Genomic DNA, 19,134 nt, shown 5'->3' on the forward strand with positions numbered 1-19,134 from the left:
TTGTGTGTAAACCTTGCCAGGTTGAATGTCAGTTCTAAGTTTACTGTACATCTAGAGAAAATCCAAAGCCATATGACGAAACCACTTATAACAAAATAAATTAAAATATGACTTGCACAAGAACTAACAGAATGGTACTAGTAGGAACGTATGTGCAAAGGATTTCAAACTGTGCTACTTATAGTAAAATTAAAGCCCATCAGGGATAGAGGACAGAATTTCAATATTTTGTTAATTTGTAAGGTAGGCCTAATTTAGTTATTCTAGAAACTGACAAAGCAATACATGACACCAGACATGTGATACATATTTATTTAGTCACATAATTAAAGGGATTTGGTGTGGATCATTCCCAAGAGAAAGTACTATTTATATATGAGAATCTGTGTCATTAAATGTTACTCCTCACACAAAAATGAAGGAAACCTTTACTGGCAGTAACCTCATAACATACTAACCGCTTACATATCTTGCCAAATAATATAGGCTACAGTTATCCAGTAATGACCCTGCATGTCTCGTTCACTGCCTTTGCAGCCTCTTTGGCATGTGCAGTTATGTACCAAACATGGCACGTGTATTCTGCTACACAGAAGCAAAGTGATAATGCTGATGTTAAAGTTAAAAACTGAGAGCCTCATGCAGTGACAATTACGTCATTTTTGGCATTCGCTTGTAGCTTTACATTATGACAATACAGCAAAGTGTGTAATGTCACAAGTGCAGTCAAGTGTGACATGCAAATATTTTGTATATGGTAAAATATCCTACTGTTGTCCTTTCCACATTACACTGCCAACTGCTATTGACACATGAACGGAGGTAAATTATTTCACAGTAAGAAACTAGTAGCTTCTAGATGCTATTTCAATTTATCCACTTTATAAGTAACAAGAGTCCATTGTAAGCATTCCGACTTCAACATGAGATCAAAAATTGCAAATCTCTCTTAACAAACTAGTGCAAATTACGATCAAAGTAGTATACTGCATGTGCATAGCAAATAAGTGTGATGAAAAGCACAAGACCATCTCAATTATTCCAAAAATACCTAGGTATTAAATACAAGGTATCTACATTTACTGGTCATGACAACAATCAACTTATTTTCTGATACAAAATTTTGAGGCAGTATCAGTATTAGCTCTGTTACCTCAATTCATCAATTAGTGGATTTGTAAAGCACTGTCATCCACATACAAAACTCGGGTCTCAGTAGTGAGCAGGATATGTGAAAGATGCACATTTATAGGCATACTTCATTTACTTCAAAAATTATCATGAACAAAGAAATATCTAGGCTGTAATAAAAAGTGAGAAAACTAAATGGCACAAATTACTCAATATGCAATACAAGCATATTTCAAAAAGGTACGGTTTTTATCTATTGACAACTAAAAAGGCTGGTATGACTCAAGGGAAAAAGGAGGGGGTGGGGGGGGGGGGGGGTGGGGGGGGGCAGGAGGCCCATGTGTAGGGTTGTATAAATATTGTTTTACAACTCGATAATAGTAATGTTTTTCCAGACACAAGGTACCATCTGTATTAAAGCGAGAATCGGTATACATCGTTTGCTTAAATATAATCTCAGGTTCCAATCCACTCTTGGCACTAAATACGACAAATGACAGTTCCCCTCTGAAGTCAAACAACACTTCATTCGCTGCAGGGTACAGGTAACCTGAACTTTACATAATATGGCCTTGTTCAAATGTACAGGATTAAACATGGGCTCGAAGGAATTTTTTTTGCATGTACACTGAAATGAATGCATATACAAATAGTGGTATTCGGTATTAGTGGTCGACAGCGAAAAACGTCTTACTTTTCCTTCTGCAAGTTTGACATCCACACTGTCACGCCTGCTAAGCGAAGTTGGAGATGTAGCACCATCTTCTCGCAACCCATCAAGAGATATACTTCCCACGCTCGAACCAGAACCTTGTCTTGAATGCCTTGAAGACCCTTTCTGTGGAGGGCTGCTGAGTATTGGAGCAAGTTTTGCTACATCGTTTCCAGTTTCTTCTTTTATTTTATTCTTCAAACTGGCAAACATGTCAGTAACTTATTTCACAACCTATGCGTGAAAGTATTAACAGAACACTTGTCACCCAACAGTTTGCGATTACTAATATGACACAAACGAAGATATCACTGTTTCCTTTATCTCATCAGCTGCTACACGTTGACAAATATGTCACTGGCGTATAAAAAAATCCAAAAATATTACATAAACCAGCAGGTTAAGTATACAACATATATACATTGGGAAGAATATTTTCTTTTACTACGGGCCATAACCACTATCAACATACTGCTGGAGCGAACTGTTAGCTATTCAATATACGCCCAGCACACGAAATTTACATTACAGTAGGCACTCCTACCCACTAGCTGCCATGTTTCTTTCCAAAGACATTCAACATCACAAAGCGTGAGTCCAGGAAACCATAGTTTGGTTTTGTTCTGAGTGAGAGATGGTATCGTTCAAGCAGCTGCCAGCGGACTTCCACGCACGCGCAGAGCCAAAATCGCGTATAAGCAGCGTCTTCTCCCTTTTTTGTCTAGCAGTGACAGCCTACAGCCGGACTACTCCCGGAAAAAATTTTCTGGCGATATAAGTTGCCAGATACATGAGCAGAGCTGACAGAGTGGGAGTAGACTCCACCTGACTCATGTTTTGTTTCTAACAGTTCATTAAAATTTACGTCTACGTATATACACCGAAAACCACCACGAAGTGCATGGCAGAGTGTACGTCTCTTCATGCCAGTTATTGGGTTTTCTCCCCATTTCATTCACGTATAGAGCGCGGGAAGAATGATTGTTTGAATGCCTCTACGCGTGCAGTAATAATTCTAATCTTATCCTCATGATCCCTATGTGAGCGATGTGTAGGGACTCTTAGTATATTCCTAGAGTAATTATTTAAAGCCTATTCTTGAAACTTTGTTGTAGACTTTCTTGGGATAGCTTGCTTCTATCTTCAAAGAGTCTGTCAGTCCAGTTCCTTCAATAGCTCTATGACACTTTCCCGCGGATCAAACAAACCTGTGACCATTCGTGCTGCCCTTCTCTGTATACGTTCAATATCCCCTCTTAGTTCTATTTGGTACAGGTCCCACACGTTTAAGCAATATTCTAGAACCCGTCGCGCGAGTGATTTGTAAGGAATGTCCTTTGTAGACTGATGGCATTTCCCCAGTATTCTACGACTAAACTGAAGGCTACTACCTGCCTTACCCACGACTGAGAATATTTGATAATTCCATTTAATATCCCTACAAAGTGTAAAATCCAGGAATTTATGTGAATTGGCCAATTCCAACAATGACTCATTTCTACGTCTATGCTCTGCGAACCACTGGGAAGTGCGTAGCAGAGGGTACATGCCATTGTACCAGTTATTAGGGCTTTAACCATTCCATTCATATATGGGGCTCAGGAAAAGTTGACTCAGGCATCGAGACGTGGCTGCACGATCCGTTACAGCCATGCGGATAAGATGCCTGTCATCTCGACTGCTAGTGATACGAGGCCGTTGGGATCCAGCACGGCGTTCGGTATTACCCTCCTGAACCCACCGATTCCATCATGGAGGTAAGAATAAGGGGAGATGGCGCTACGTATCCCAGCCGTACTACGTTTTGAAGCCATGGGGGCGTGGCTCGCTGCCATGACACTCTGACCAAAACATTGCCAGTGTGCTATAGCGCTGCGTGTATTAAAGTCGCTAATTGCACCATATACGCATGTAACGTCATCAGATTGGTTGTTTCAAAGTTTTTGTTTAAAATAAAACCTCGTAAAGGCGAAATACGAATAGCTAGTCTTCAATGTAAACGATACAATTTTGTTGATTCAGTAATCAACGTGTATCACAAACCAGGGTTCTTTCTTTACTTATTCTTACGATCATCTGATTGGACGAAGCAATGCCAGATTTACGAAAAGTGACGACGTCTTTTCCGATTTTCGTGACATACAAACCAAAACTTTTCAGTTGTTTGAGTTCAGAATGATGTATTGTAGCAGCTATTTACTAATGTGTAACAGACAGATTGCGGTTCTGACCACCATCTATATCTGAAGAGGTAACCAAATGATCTGTCTTTGTTGTTAATTATTTAAACAATGAAGCAGCAGATAAATAAGTCTGATAAAATAACTCAATGTGAGTTAATGTTTAGCCAACAACCTGTCACATTGTGCACAACTTCATTCCGTTGTCAAGTGGAATATAACTGCGGAGAATCCCAAGAAATATAAATTAGGTGTTTGTTATACACAAAACGGGTACTTTCAGTTTGGATAATATTGACCCTGAGGAAGAAAACAAAACTCTTTGCCATACAGTTCATACACAGTTTGGATAACATTGACCCAGAGGAAGAAAACAAAACTCTTTGCCATACAGTTCGTACACACTTCAATACATACCCACATTTCTTCTCTTAAGTGATATGCATCAGCTCTAATATGAGAACTGGGGCATTTTTTTTAGTAACTAACAAATCAACTGCAGCAGCAGCACTTAAATGACATGTCTGTTAGCCAAGGCAGTATAACAGTGTTCCAATTTTCATCTGCTATGGGACTCATTTTAATATTAGTAAGGAGTTCTACTTATTGCTTACTTACCTTAGGTTCCAATTTCTTATTTTGGTATGGAAGAGATTTGTTAACAGGGCAACAATGTCCCAGTGTTTTTAGGTAGCTTAGGCATAAACCACTCTTCATTGAGCTTTGTTTATGTCATTTCCTATTTTATAACTTTCATTCTTTTAAATGCAAGCCTTTCTTGTCAAGCTGACAGGTATTTACAGTGGTGCAAAATGAAATGATGAAGGGATTGAGACAGATCATGGAGCAAAACTTTACATCATAGTCTGTGAAGTGTGGAATGTCTCAATCAATAAGCAGAAGCTTCATTGCTTGCCAATGACAAAGTTTTACTAACATTGAAACTAGGATTTGCTTTTGAAATCATTATCCTAATAAAAATATAGGCTATATATTCCTTACTCATTCATAAAAAGAATGGGAAGTGGGAATGAAATAAAGCATAAATATTAGGTACTATATTCAGAATTTTATTCCAGCAAAAAAGCTTTTCTTGATCTGTTATCCACTTTGTTGAACTGCTTGTTACAGGTATACAGAAAAATTATTACAATGTGACTTTTCAGTTAACTGCCTTTTTCACAAGATTGTGGAATTCAAAAATAACACAGTTCTGTGTTAAAAAAAAATATTATATGAAATTGTAACAAAGTCCACATCATTGCTTGTTGAGAATGAAAGAAATGTCTCAGTCTCCTGACTGATACAAATGTAATACTATTTACCATTCCACATACATATGATTTATCATAGTGGTCTTGCATAAACCAGGAAAGTAGTCAAGCAAATAAACATAAGAAAATATGCAATCATTTATAAAATATGTCTTACTACAGATGTAAACGTTGTGGGCTGTAGTTTCTGTACAACACATGGGTTACATTTCAATGGATTAGGGGAGAGACTGCTAGAAAATTTAGTGCCCAATGAAGCAGCAAAAAACCAATAACGCCCACCTGCGAACACTACTATCTCTCATTTTTTGAGAGTAAACCACTGTTGGACTAGATCACCAAAAAATATAATTTGTAATGACACACAAGCAAAAACCATAACATACCACACAATGATAGGAATGTATTTCAATGTGACAAAAATGAGGCAATTCTATTTCTCATTAATATGTTGTCACTCGTGGAATCTTCATTGACAACACTGGCTAGAACATACTACAGCATACTCTGCCAAACAATGGCTAAATATTTCAAAAAGAAATGTATGTCCTATTTGGAAGCACACAGATCACAAGCTATTGCAGAACCAGTACTGCATACTGGTATGGTGGAGTATCAATCATTTGGAAACACTCTACATATAATGTAATTCCAAATGTTGGTTTGAGGAAGATATATTTGAAAGGTATTACACACACACACATAAAATTATAATTGTCTGACTCCATCACACACCAGGAACAAATTTCCATAGATACACTGAATATGCTAGTACTAATAGTTTTAAGATACAGACATGACAAACATTTTGTAGCTGGTTATAACAACATAGACATAACGAAAATGGAAGAATGTGCATCATTTATTAATTACAATAAGGTTACATTCCCAGTTTGCCTCAATATAATGAGTGCTTTATACAAGATGCCTCACACACTAGACCTCTGTGTACAAATATCAGTTACTGACCTTTAAAGAGTACCAGTTTTGTATAGGTTGTCCTGATTTTATTTTCATGCAATGCATCACTTATTCTCTTGGCTGCATGTTTTTGCCGTGTCAGGAGGTATCGTGTGGCAATTGCTTTAATCAGCAGTATCATATGATTGTCCAAGGGATGCTGATTTTTCATGTGGTCTGCTAACTCCTTAAACACTGGCTTGAATATGAATTCACTAAGCACCTCAGACACACATTCGGAAAACTGATTTTTCAAAGGAACTTTAGAATTACCTGTAGTATAGCACCTGAACACTTTTTCTGCACACACACAGATGTCAACAACATCATTCGATGGTAAAACCAACCATCCCCTACTCTTTCTATGAATGAGAGAATAAGCAACAAGGCTACCATCCCCTCTCAACACAGATAAACATGGTTCACATTTTAAGGTTTTCTCTAAGTGACACACCACAAATCCAGCTATACATACTACAATATGGACTGCCACTTCAGAGAGATAAATTCCAGTAGCAAAGTAATTGTGGTCATTGTCAGTTGTCGCTGCACTATTTTCCGTGCTTAGTAACTGCCACCATTCCGAAGTGTTATTTATGTGATCTTCAACATCGGAACTGCTGAAAATAAGAGTGGGAATATCTTCCAAAGTTATACAATTCCCTCTTTCTGATCCACGGATCTCACTATGAATTAGTGGCCTCTTGTATGCTGCAACAAACTGGCGAGCAGTGGGGTTGTTATTCCAACCACCACGACTTTGGATGGCACTAAAAAACATTTCCAAGTGGTCCTGAGAACATTTGTAAAGAGGTAGAAACTTCAATAGAGGAGCATGAGTTTGTGTCCCCACTACTTTGCTATACATGTGTAAAACAGTGGATATACACACCAGGAATCCAATAAACCCTGTCTTTCTATTTGAGTCAACAACTCTCATTGCTTGAGGATTTGGACCAACAGTGAGTTCCTTGATGTACCTGTGCGCCTTTAAAAGAAATCCCTCTACAGCACTAAAATTTGCTGTATTTAATGCCTGCTTGAAACCACTTTGTAAAAGTGTTCTGGAATTGCAGACATCAAAGAGACAGTTGAAAATGCGTATAAATTTTACTGTTGCAGATGCCTGTTCAAAACCTGGGAGTTTCATATCACAACAGTACTGTATGGCATCTGCCACAGAATTGCTAAGCAGCTGAGTAGCCAGTTTCACCTTCATTTTATTTTTAAAAAAAATTAAGGTGACTGGCAGTGATCTTGTTGCCTATGTGGAGCCCTTCCTTGACCTGTAATTTATGTAACAGTTCCAAAAAGTGCCAAGAAATGACACCACCTTGCTCATCCCAAAGAAATTTTTTATCTCCTAAAGCGTTGCGCACAAGTTTCAACATATGTGGAGGGTCTAGGAAAAATGACATTTCATGATCATTCCCTTCAACTGAAAAAGTACTTTTCAAAGTTTCACAATTGAGATTGCAGCCTAAACATCTAGCCACTGACAAATTGCTAGCTGAACCATCACATGTGAGCGAAACAACTTTCACACCACTTGAATTGGCAAGATCAATGCACTGTTTAACTATCTCGGCTTTTTGCTCACCAGTTATACCAGCAGTCAGGAAATACCCAACTGGGAGCTTCCAAGAAGCATTAATAGCCACAAGCATGAGCACAAATGCTTCTTTGGCAATGGGCAAATTATCTGTGTCTACAGATGACCCCATGTACCATCAAATTCTACATGTTGCCTGATGGCAATTTCATCAACTACCAAGCTACATATAGTTGGAAACTGTTTCATGGTGACTAGCTTCCGCCATGATTACCTTAAACGCCTCGGATGTGAAGCCAGGTGCTCCACCCACACACTGGTACCACTTTGTTAATGTTCTGGGGCGTGGCAAACATGTATTAAAACAGCGCCTAACGTAATCATACGCCCTGTGGGAATAAAAATGCAGTGTTAAGGCAAAGGAGCGCAGTTCTGGGCTGTATGACCTAGGTACAGCCTGTGCCCCAGCTTTCGCAGTTTGTCGCTGCAGCAAGTCTCTCTGCATTCCAGGTATGCTTTCTAGTATATTTAGTGAACTTTCATCCACAAGATGCTTGTCCTTCAGTACCTTAATGATAGCACTCAAAGAAGCCACTTTCTTCTTAAGTCGTCGCTTAGACTGCTGAAGAGTTTTAATTTGTTTTTTGTACTGATCAGTTTTTCTTATGAGGTGTTCACACTTCGTCTTCAGTTCCTCACTTTCAGAGGATGTCTGACTACATTCTGGTGGTCCTGCAGTGTACTCAGGGACAAGAGCAGGAACTTCTTCATCCTGCACTTTGCTGACGGCACCCAAAACTGAAGATGGAAAGGAAGAGCTCTCCTTCCGCAATGGTGGCTTTCTCTTCTTGTCTCCCTAAATGAAATAAACGGATGAAAAACATTAAGAACTGTTTTTAACAGATGGTTGAAGGTGTTACAGTCTTTGTCATGAACAGAATGTTACAGCCCACTAATCACTCCTATTCTTAGTCCTTTACAGAAATATAAATTCTATTTTTCCAGCAACTATTTATCTTGTTCATAAAATACTCATTACTCTAACAAAAACCGTTGTTGTGTTCAGCAGACAACTTGAAATGCCTCCCATGTGCGAAGCTACAACTAATACACACTTATTGAAAAAATATAAACTTTGAACATGTAAAATATTTCTGCTGGGGTGTCTTGTTTAACTATCACACTGTATCGCTATGGGTGCTGTCAGTTAACAAGTTACCGGTCCAACAGTTAATGATATATAATTGTGTGTTATATCTAATTTTGCATTAGTGGTTGGTGCATATTCAATGTTCCACAGTTGTGGATAATGTTAACAAGTAGGTACTGCCAAAGCTTTTTAATCAATGATATCTTTCAATGGAGAATGTCAATGAAGAGTGCATCAAACAAAAGAAATGTTCATTTGCTGTGCTTAACCTACGTTTCTAGCATTTGTAGACTTAGAGAAAGCTTTTGACAACGTTAACTGGAATACTCTCTTTCAAATTCTGAAGGTGGCAGGGGTAAAATACAGGGAGCGAAAGGTTATTTACAATTTGTATAGAAACCAGATGGCAGTTATAAGAGTCGAGGGGCATGAAAGGGAAGCAGTGGTTGGGAAAGGAGTGAGACAGGGTTGTAGCCTCTCCCCGATGTTATTCAATCTGTATATTGAGCAAGCAGTAAAGGAAACAAAAGAAAAATTCGGAGTAGGTATTAAAATCCATGGAGAAGAAATAAAAACTTTGAGGTTCGCCGATGACATTGAAATTCTGTCAGAGACAGCAAAGGACTTGGAAGAGCAATTGAACGGAATGGACAGTGTCTTGAAAGGAGGATATAAAATGAACATCAACAAAAGCAAAACGAGGATAATGGAATGTAGTCAAATTAAATCGGGTGATGCTGAGGGGATTAGATTAGGAAATGAGACACTTAGAGTAGTAAAGGAGTTTTGCTATTTAGGGAGTAAAATAACTGATGATGGTCGAAGTAGAGAGGATATAAAATGTAGACTGGCAATGGCAAGGAAAGCGTTCCTGAAGAAGAGAAATTTGTTAACATCGAGTATAGATTTAAGTGTCAGGAAGTCGTTCCTGAAAGTATTTGTATGGAGTGTAGCCATGTATGGAAGTGAAACATGGACGATAACCAGTTTGGACAAGAAGAGAATAGAAGCTTTCGAAATGTGGTGCTACAGAAGAATGCTGAAGATAAGGTGGGTAGATCACGTAACTAATGAGGAGGTATTGAATAGGGTTGGGGAGAAGAGAAGTTTGTGGCACAACTTGACTAGAAGAAGGGATCGGTTGGTAGGACATGTCTTGAGGCATCAAGGGATCACAAATTTAGCATTGGAGGGCAGCGTGGAGGGTAAAAATCGTAGAGGGAGACCAAGAGATGAATACACTAAGCAGATTCAGAAGGATGTAGGTTGCAGTAGGTACTGGGAGATGAAGAAGCTTGCACAGGATAGAGTAGCATGGAGAGCTGCATCAAACCAGTCTCAGGACTGAAGACCACAACAACAAAAACAACCCAAATACAGAGTTATATTTAACATAGCCCAGGTGTTAATTTCTGTGATTTCACTAAATAATTATACCAGACAAACTTGTTAGCTTCAGTAGTCTCATAATCTAAACAGCGAACCTGAATTTTATTCTCAAATATTCTCTTGTGTGCAGAGGCTGATGCTCATCAAAAAGGAGTTTCATAAATTTGTTTCTACATGACAATGTGGAGAACCAGATTATCTCTTTATAACATACTGTGTAGCTGCAGAAACACTTCAGTGTTCCAGCACCTCCCCTCTTGAATCATTCCTAGGCAAAAGCTATGTGTAAGGACCTAATCAGGTGGAAAGTGAAATTAATATATTCAAATGACCTGAAGGAATCCTCCCAAAATCAACATATATAAGTAAAACTAGAGCTGTATCAATTACTCCTAAAACATAACTGCCGTTAACTAGCAAAGACAGTGCAATAAAAATGTTGTACAACACAGTAGACCAGACAAAGTGAGATGTTCACAAACTACTGCCTTAAATATTCACATAACTGATATAATTTACTTCACACGCGTATTCCATTACTTTCGGAGTTAGAGCTAAATAATAGAAACTGAAAACTAAGTTAGCTATACCCTCCCTCCAAAGCCCCATAAATACATTTTGTTTGTAATACGTACTGGGACATTTCAGTTACGTTACTCTACTGGGAAACATTGTTCATTTCCACCAATATTTACTGAAATACGGTACATAGAATGGCAAATCTACACAGTGTACTGTTTAGGCCTATACTTTACGCCAGTTAATGTAGTGTTAGCTTTTAATTTGGTACATGATGAAGACAAAGTGAGTTACTCAACACTTCGATTATCGACGATACGTACGTATTATACTGAAATGTGAACTTGAAAACTAAGAATTTAATTCTTTGAATTAACATACCTTTTGCAAATGTTTTGGGTGTGTAGGGAAAACTGATGGTACAGCATTTTCTCGGAGCCTTACTGTTGAAAGGGAAGTTCGGTCTATGTCCTCTTCTCGGAAATGCTGAGAACATATCGTGCTCCATTTAGATGCATGTCAATTCTTCCTCCTCACGGCATTCTCCCACAGAGCTTTCCGACTTTCATTTTTAGGAAATCTAAAATCATACAGGAGAAAAACACGCTATAGTACAAGTATCGATGTAGCACACGTTCATTCACAATGAAGTTGTAAAATCACACTTAACGAGACAACTTACACATGAAATGTTATTCCCTTCGATTTCGCATCACAATCAGAACGATTCGTACATCCGAACACCACACAAGTCACCATAATAACGCAAAATTCTTCCAAAAGCGAGCGACAAGCCTATACACACAAGCTTACAGCAGCAATGTTTTGGTCGGACTGAGATGGCTACCCTCGGCTTCACATAGCTTTGCAGCTGTGACGTCACGGCGTCTCCCTCTATTCTTACTTCCATGAATTCCATAGTCTGCTAAAAGTCATTGGATCTCGACACGTGCGTCTCGCGGGCCCCGAGGAATCGCTTCATGACGTCATCAGTAAGGCTGAAAGCGTGACAGCGCTGCCTGGTGACTAGACCTGTAAACAACTCTGTTGACGTAAGTGACGTCACACGTTGGCCACAGCGTTTGTACAGACTTGCCATCAGGCATCAGCTATTGTTTTCGAACGTCAAATCAATCCAGATTGTTTGAATGAAGCTTCCATTAACAGAATTAAATGTAGAAAGAAGGTTTGAATGCGAATAATCTGGATTATGGTGACATAATAATCCGCAGCGTAGTCAACGTTACACATTAGAGTCTTACGTGATTGATTGAAGCCAACTGATAACAAATTATTGGTCGAAAGGCAGAGTGATTTATAGCATAACACATATTAAGCATTGAGGACAATGTGTATAAATGTTTTTAACGCATGAACTGCAGCTTACCAATGTAGGCTAACTACCACTGAGACGTTTGCAGCACGAATTTGTCTTTGAACCCATACCAGCAGTAGCAAATGCGGAAAAACGAATCAAATATGGTAAAGGATACGTAGTGGAACGCCCATTGCATTTTTCCAGTTTGTGTACGATATCTGTAAATAATATGCATCAAAACACGTCGGATGATTGTTCATTTTCTAATATATGTTTTTTGGGGATGACCCAGTAGTTTTACTTTTTTATTATGAGAAATGCATTAAATGTGGGAAAGTGCATTTAAATACGCCGCAAACAAATATTAGGCAAAGCCACACGTCTGTCTGTTATCACAACCGTTATTTCTCATTCGCTGTGTTCCACAACTGTCGACGAAATTATCGCTTTTCAACCTAATGTAGACCTCAGACTATGCTACAAATACACTCCTGGAAATGGAAAAAAGAACACATCGGCACCGGTGTGTCAGACCCACCATACTTGCTCCGGACACTGCGAGAGGGCTGTACAAGCAATGATCACACGCACGGCACAGCGGACACACCAGGAACCGCGGTGTTGGCCGTCGAATGGCACTAGCTGCGCAGCATTTGTGCACCGCCGCCGTCAGTGTCAGCCAGTTTGCCGTGGCATACGGAGCTCCATCGCAGTCTTTAACACTGGTAGCATGCCGCGACAGCGTGGACGTGAACCGTATGTGCAGTTGACGGACTTTGAGCGAGGGCGTATAGTGGGCATGCGGGAGGCCGGGTGGACGTACCGCCGAATTGCTCAACACGTGGGGCGTGAGGTCTCCACAGTACATCGATGTTGTCGCCAGTGGTCGGCAGAAGGTGCACGTGCCCGTCGACCTGGGACCGGACCGCAGCGACGCACGGATGCACGCCAAGACCGTAGGATCCTACGCAGTGCCGTAGGGGACCGCACCGCCACTTCCCAGCAAATTAGGGACACTGTTGCTCCTGGGGTATCGGCGAGGACCATTCGCAACCGTCTCCATGAAGCTGGGCTACGGTCCCGCATACCGTTAGGCCGTCTTCCGCTCACGCCCCAACATCGTGCAGCCCGCCTCCAGTGGTGTCGCGACAGGCGTGAATGGAGGGACGAATGGAGACGTGTCGTCTTCAGCGATGAGAGTCGCTTCTGCCTTGGTGCCAATGATGGTCGTATGCGTGTTTGGCGCCGTGCAGGTGAGCGCCACAATCAGGACTGCATACGACCGAGGCACACAGGGCCAACACCCGGCATCATGGTGTGGGGAGCGATCTCCTACACTGGCCGTACACCACTGGTGATCGTCGAGGGGACACTGAATAGTGCACGGTACATCCAAACCGTCATCGAACCCATCGTTCTACCATTCCTAGACCGGCAAGGGAACTTGCTGTTCCAACAGGACAATGCACGTCCGCATGTATCCCGTGCCACCCAACGTGCTCTAGAAGGTGTAAGTCAACTACCCTGGCCAGCAAGATCTCCGGATCTGTCCCCCATTGAGCATGTTTGGGACTGGATGGCCGTCCGCTGGTGGCCGAGCGGTTCTGGCGCTACAGTCTGGAACCGCGACCGCTGCGGTCGCAGGTTCGAATCCTGCCTCGGGCATGGATGTGTGTGTTGTCCTTAGGTTAGTTAGGTTTAAGTAGTTCTAAGTTCTAGGGGACTTATGACCTCAGCAGTTGCGTCCCATAGTGCTCAGAGCCATTTGAACCATTTTTTTGGGACTGGATGAAGCGTTGTCTCACGCGGTCTGCACGTCCAGCACGAACGCTGGTCCAACTGAAGTGCCAGGTGGAAATGGCATGGCAAGCCATTCCACAGGACTACATCCAGCATCTCTACGATCGTCTCCATGGGAGAATAGCAGCCTGCATTGCTGCGAAAGGTGGATATACACTGTACTAGTGCCGACATTGCGCATGCTCTGTTGCCTGTGTCCATGTGCTTGTGGTTCTGTCAGTGTGATCATGTGATGTATCTGACCCCAGGAATGTGTCAATAAAGTTTCCCCTTTCTGGGACAATGAATTCACGGTGTTCTTATTTCAATTTCCAGGAGTGTAGTTATTACTCCAGCCAAGGTTTCTAGGGAAAGGGGGGGAAGGGGGCGAAATCCAGTATAGTGCTCTAGCCCAGATATGTGCTCTTGCCCAGTGTGTGTTACCGATATGCTTAAATTTTGATCGCTGTTTTTCTGTAAACAGACAGCTATATGCCAATCACATCTCCCTGTATGTAGTTTCTCAAAAATCCAGTTTATGTGATCTTAAGATAAAATGAGGTCAATGAGGGAATATTAATAGATCTAAGCAGTAAGCCTACTGACATCTCCAAATTGTAAGACTGCTATAGATGCAAGTCACTGATTGTCAGAGCGTATCAGTGCGACAAAACATTTGAAGTAAATCACAAAGCTTAGGTTAGTTCAAGTATTACTTCTTAATGTAGTAGGCAGTCACAATTTTCTTTCGTATTTTGATGTACATACATACTACACAAGCAACCAAATGGTACCTGGTGGAGGGTGCCTTGTACCACTACAAATCATTTTCTTTCCTATTCCACTCGCAAACAGAGAGAGGGAAGAAAGGCTATCTACCATCCGAGCCCAGATTTCTCATGCCTTCTAAATTTTCTCAATAGTGTGGTACAAAAAGAACATTATTTTCTCTCCAGGGATTCTCACATGTGTTTGCCAAGCATCTTCATTATACTCACACATAGTTTGAAATTACTGGTAACCTATATAGCATCCAGACTCTGAGTTGCTTCAATGTGTTGCTTAAATCTGACCTGGATCTCAAACATTGGAGCAGTACTCATGAATGTGTCACATAATTGTTCTATACGGGTGGTGTAAGTGATCTTCCCCTCATTTCCAGTCACAAACTATATTCATCTTCCCAGAGGAAGGAGGTAACAACCCTGAAAGCTAGAAAGGTTGGTTTTTTTTTAAGTGCTGTTTTTCTCTGATACTTTGTAAAAGTCATTTCATAATTTTACAATGACTACTGTCAGCTGTACATATAATGGTAACATTAAAATCCTGTTAATTTGAACCTTAGTGTTAACATTAACTAGAAATTGCATTCGTGAGTCGAAACTTTATGTTTAATTATAATTATAGAAGGAGAAGCTAATAAAATATTTTTTTTACTTTGTATTTTTTTATTGCCTTAGGATTTTCAGTTTTCTGTCTGATGTCTAGCAGCAACCTGTTAAAGACTTTCGATCAGAATGTGATATTCCATTTTGAATCGTAGGCAGGGATGTATAGTCTACATGTACATTGTTTTTACTTCCAGTATTTTGCAAGTTCATTTCACTGAACAGAGTAAAATTACCCCTATTATGAACAACAAATACTATTAGGGAGTAAATATGTTGACATGTAAGTGAAAGACTCCGAAGGGCCCTGAAAAGACTTCTGTAAGAAGCTGCGCTATCAATTTTATACAATAATTTTACTCACATCGATAAAAAGTTTTGTTAACTTGCCACATCAGATTTGAATAAAATCGCAAGCTTTTCATAGCAGCCTCCATCGCCGTCACCAGTAATGGTACTGTTGTGGTGTACTGTAGCAGCACATTAAAAGTGAAACTTCCTGGCAGATTAAAACTGTGTGCCCGACCGAGACTCAAACTCGGGACCTTTGCCTTTCGCGAGCAAGTGCTCTACCATCTGAGCTACCGAAGCACGACTCACGCTCGGTACTCACAGCTTTACTTCTGCCAGTATCTCGTCTCCTACCTTCCAAACTTTACAGAAGCTCTCCTGCGAACCTTGCAGAACTAGCACTCCTGAAAGAAAGGATATAGCAGAGACATGGCTTAGCCACAGCCTGGGGGATGTTTCTCATTCTGGAAACATTAAAAGTGTTTCAATTGAATTGATTCTGCATTATTTCTCTTCCTCATGTCCTTGACATTAATGCTACCAAGTTGTGTTCTTGTACTGTAATTAGTTTCCATGTTATAACATGTTAAATATAGAAAGTTTAACTGTAACCAAGCAGTAGTTTTCTTTGATGACAATATCAGTTCCAGTGCACAACTGAGCTTCAAAATCTGTCTTGTGGGGTGAAAATCCATTACTGCTGCTATCTTGTGCTGACAATGAGATGACTTTCATAGAAATACTGAATTATTTCATTCGTAATACAGTTTCATAGTTTTTATAGTTGCTCATGACCTTTACACGTGCATGCAATAGATGTAGCATCAGCATACAGAACTATCCTTGAATTTAGGGAGCAGTATTTTGTCATTTACATAAATCGACAAAAGAAAGTATCCCAGTACTAAGTCCTGGGTACCCTGTATTACATATCAGTAATGTTAGATCAGTGTATGCCACTCGCCATTCTTAAGAGTGAAAACTGATTTGTGTTAGATAAGGTTTTATTAAACTGTGAACAATTATCAGCATTATTACCCAGCCGTTTTCCCAGGGTATTTACTATCTCTCTCTACAAGCAATTGATAGAGATTAGCTTTCCCATCTATAGCTTATCGCAGAAAGTTCAGTAACACCTTCAATATGTAAGGAATAGAGCACCAACTATTGGCACTTTTTGCAACATCACCATAAGGTTTGATATTCCTACTGAAAGACGAGCAGAAATTTTTTGTTAATTGGTGCATAATAAGGTTCTTTTTTGGTATACCAGTGCTCAGTAATAACTGAAACATCTGGTTTATTAAAACATGCTATTATGTCCAAATCATTGTGCTTACTTCCTAGGCTCGTAAAGTTTTGGAAGATGATCTTTGTTCGCAGGTTGCATTGTCACCACATGTTTTTTCTTTTTTTTTTTTGTTTGTAACCATAAATACCCTCATTAAGTAAATCAGATGTGCTTGTCAAACTGGGAAGAGGACACAAAAAGGTCACACATGTACAAAATAATAATAAAAGGAAAGATTCCAAACGAGTTTCTTACAGCAAAATGTAAAACTTAATTGTTTTTGGATATAGTACTTACTTATATCCTTCATTCAAAAACTTAAGAAGGCTGTTAGTTTAGTGTCTTCAAGGCTGTAACCTCCCCACAAAAAAATGAAATGATATTATTTTTAATGTGAATAGTCATTGAGCTAAGTGTAAGCTCCCCAGAGAAATTTTGAAACACAATAATTGAATGTTAACGAGAATACAACCTAATGCAACCTCCCAGCAAATAAATTTAATGACAATGACAATTAAATAAAAATTAGCAATCTGACCCTAATGTAAGCTGCCCACAAAAAAATATAACACAATTCAATGATAATGAAATCTCAGTCACAATGAAAATGCAAATAGACCGAAATGTCGATCTTAGGCCTTGTGCACTAATTAAACTGTAATTCTTACCTTAGTAAAACTGTATCTGCTCTTATTTTTCGCCATAGCTTGGAGGAAATTCATTGCAAAAATTTTGAATTTAAGGGAAACTTTTCTTTAAGGAATAGCAAGGGAAATATTTCTTTCATTAAAGGATTCTTTGTTAAAAAATTGCTTTGAAAACAAAATTATTATTGGGTCGATTCTTGGACAAATTAGTTACAGTTAATTTACATCATTAGCTGAGCGCAATGCTGCTTCATTACCTTATTTAAAAATAATATACCTCGTCCTGAATCTTGACCAGAATGCCATGTCGACGCCCGCCGACTGCTCACACACAACTGCTAACCCGCAACTGAACTGTCTCGTAACTCGACTGCCACAGAACTGAACTCTCGCGCGGTCAAGCGCAGACTAGGAACGACAAATAGCTCTCTGGTCAGAGACTCTGCAATGCCTCGCCATCGCCGCCACACAACATACGTGTTTCAAGGCATAATGGTTTTTCACTGAGCATCGCAACAATCAAACCTGAGATAGTAGTGTACTATGATACTACCTATGAAGAAACTGATCCACTGGATGTGAAGTGCACTGTTTAGTCTACCCAGCAGGTGTTCCAGAAGATGGCCCTGCACTATTCTATAGCATCATGAATATTTGTGTGGTATATACATTAGTGATATATTCATCACTGACAGAAAATTTAATAATCACAGTTTTCCTTCAAGTTTCTGACATGGCAGTTGATGAGATCATATCTGAAGAGACAGCTATCAACCCACACTTTCAGCATGAAGTAGGACGACAATTACCAGAATTCTGAAATGTGGATCTAGTAAACCTAGTGTTGCTCTAGGAAAATAAGTAAGATGTGACATGTGTCCCAGATCAAAGATGAGGAAATGAAAGGTTGCTGTATTAGTTATAGCACACAAATATGCAGTGACTAAGAAGTGTGAAATGACTGTGTTCAAAGCTATGTAGACTTGTTTAATTCCTGGTTTAAGTCATTCACATTATTTCATTGCTGTGTTTCCTGCTGCCATCCATTAATACCAGAATGTCAACAACTACTTTGTTACTTTAAAATCTTCAACATGTTCACTGTGGCTGACACAAAGGTCAATAAGAGCTACTAGCCACGAGCTTTTAAGTGTCAGCTGCAGTGAATGTGCAAAACAAGAAAATTTTTGCAATTTAATTTAAAGTCCTATTCAGCTTCCTTTTTCAGGCGTGTTTATTTTTAAATATTAAAGCTGATGAGAGTTTCATTATGAGACCCCTAATTTTGAAATCTGGATGACATCATCCCAGCACTGCAACAAAATATGCACTATACACAACAGGTTCAATGCAATCTCTCCTCTCCACAAATTTGCACCTCAGATGTGTTATATGTCATATATATGTTATACATCATTACTACAGTTAATTTTCCATATATCTGAGCAAAACGAGTTATTGTGTGTCCATGTTTATCTCATCTAGGCATTGCATCTTTCCCTTAACTTCAGTGTGCTTTAGAACAAAATTTGTATGAAAAGTTTTCTGTGTAA

General features: G+C 39.6%; 2 protein-coding genes across 3 annotated transcripts in view; both read right to left on the reverse strand.

Annotated features, from left to right (window-relative positions):
• Positions 1 to 2,428, reverse strand: part of LOC126479837 (golgin subfamily A member 1) — a 130,670-nt gene extending 128,242 nt beyond the window's left edge. For both annotated transcript variants that reach the window (XM_050103819.1, XM_050103818.1), the window contains exon 1: positions 1,826 to 2,428. In XM_050103819.1, coding sequence (XP_049959776.1) covers positions 1,826 to 2,056 — 231 coding nt within the window. In that variant the 5' untranslated portion in view covers positions 2,057 to 2,428. The remainder of the gene's footprint in view (positions 1 to 1,825) is intronic.
• Positions 2,429 to 6,258: 3,830 nt separating this feature from the next.
• LOC126422369 (uncharacterized) lies at positions 6,259 to 7,476 on the reverse strand. Its single transcript, XM_050087243.1, has one exon. It carries the CDS (start codon positions 7,474 to 7,476, stop codon positions 6,259 to 6,261), a length of 1,218 nt encoding a protein of 405 aa, XP_049943200.1.
• Positions 7,477 to 19,134: the final 11,658 nt, after the last annotated feature.

The sequence above is a fragment of the Schistocerca serialis genome, chromosome 1 (assembly GCF_023864345.2).
Source record: "Schistocerca serialis cubense isolate TAMUIC-IGC-003099 chromosome 1, iqSchSeri2.2, whole genome shotgun sequence".
NCBI classification, from domain to species: Eukaryota; Metazoa; Arthropoda; class Insecta; order Orthoptera; family Acrididae; genus Schistocerca; species Schistocerca serialis.

Bases quoted from the DNA above. Each gene is read 5' to 3' on its own strand.
- LOC126422369 (XM_050087243.1), bottom strand. From the start codon at position 7,476: ATGAAGGTGAAACTGGCTACTCAGCTGCTTAGCAATTCTGTGGCAGAT.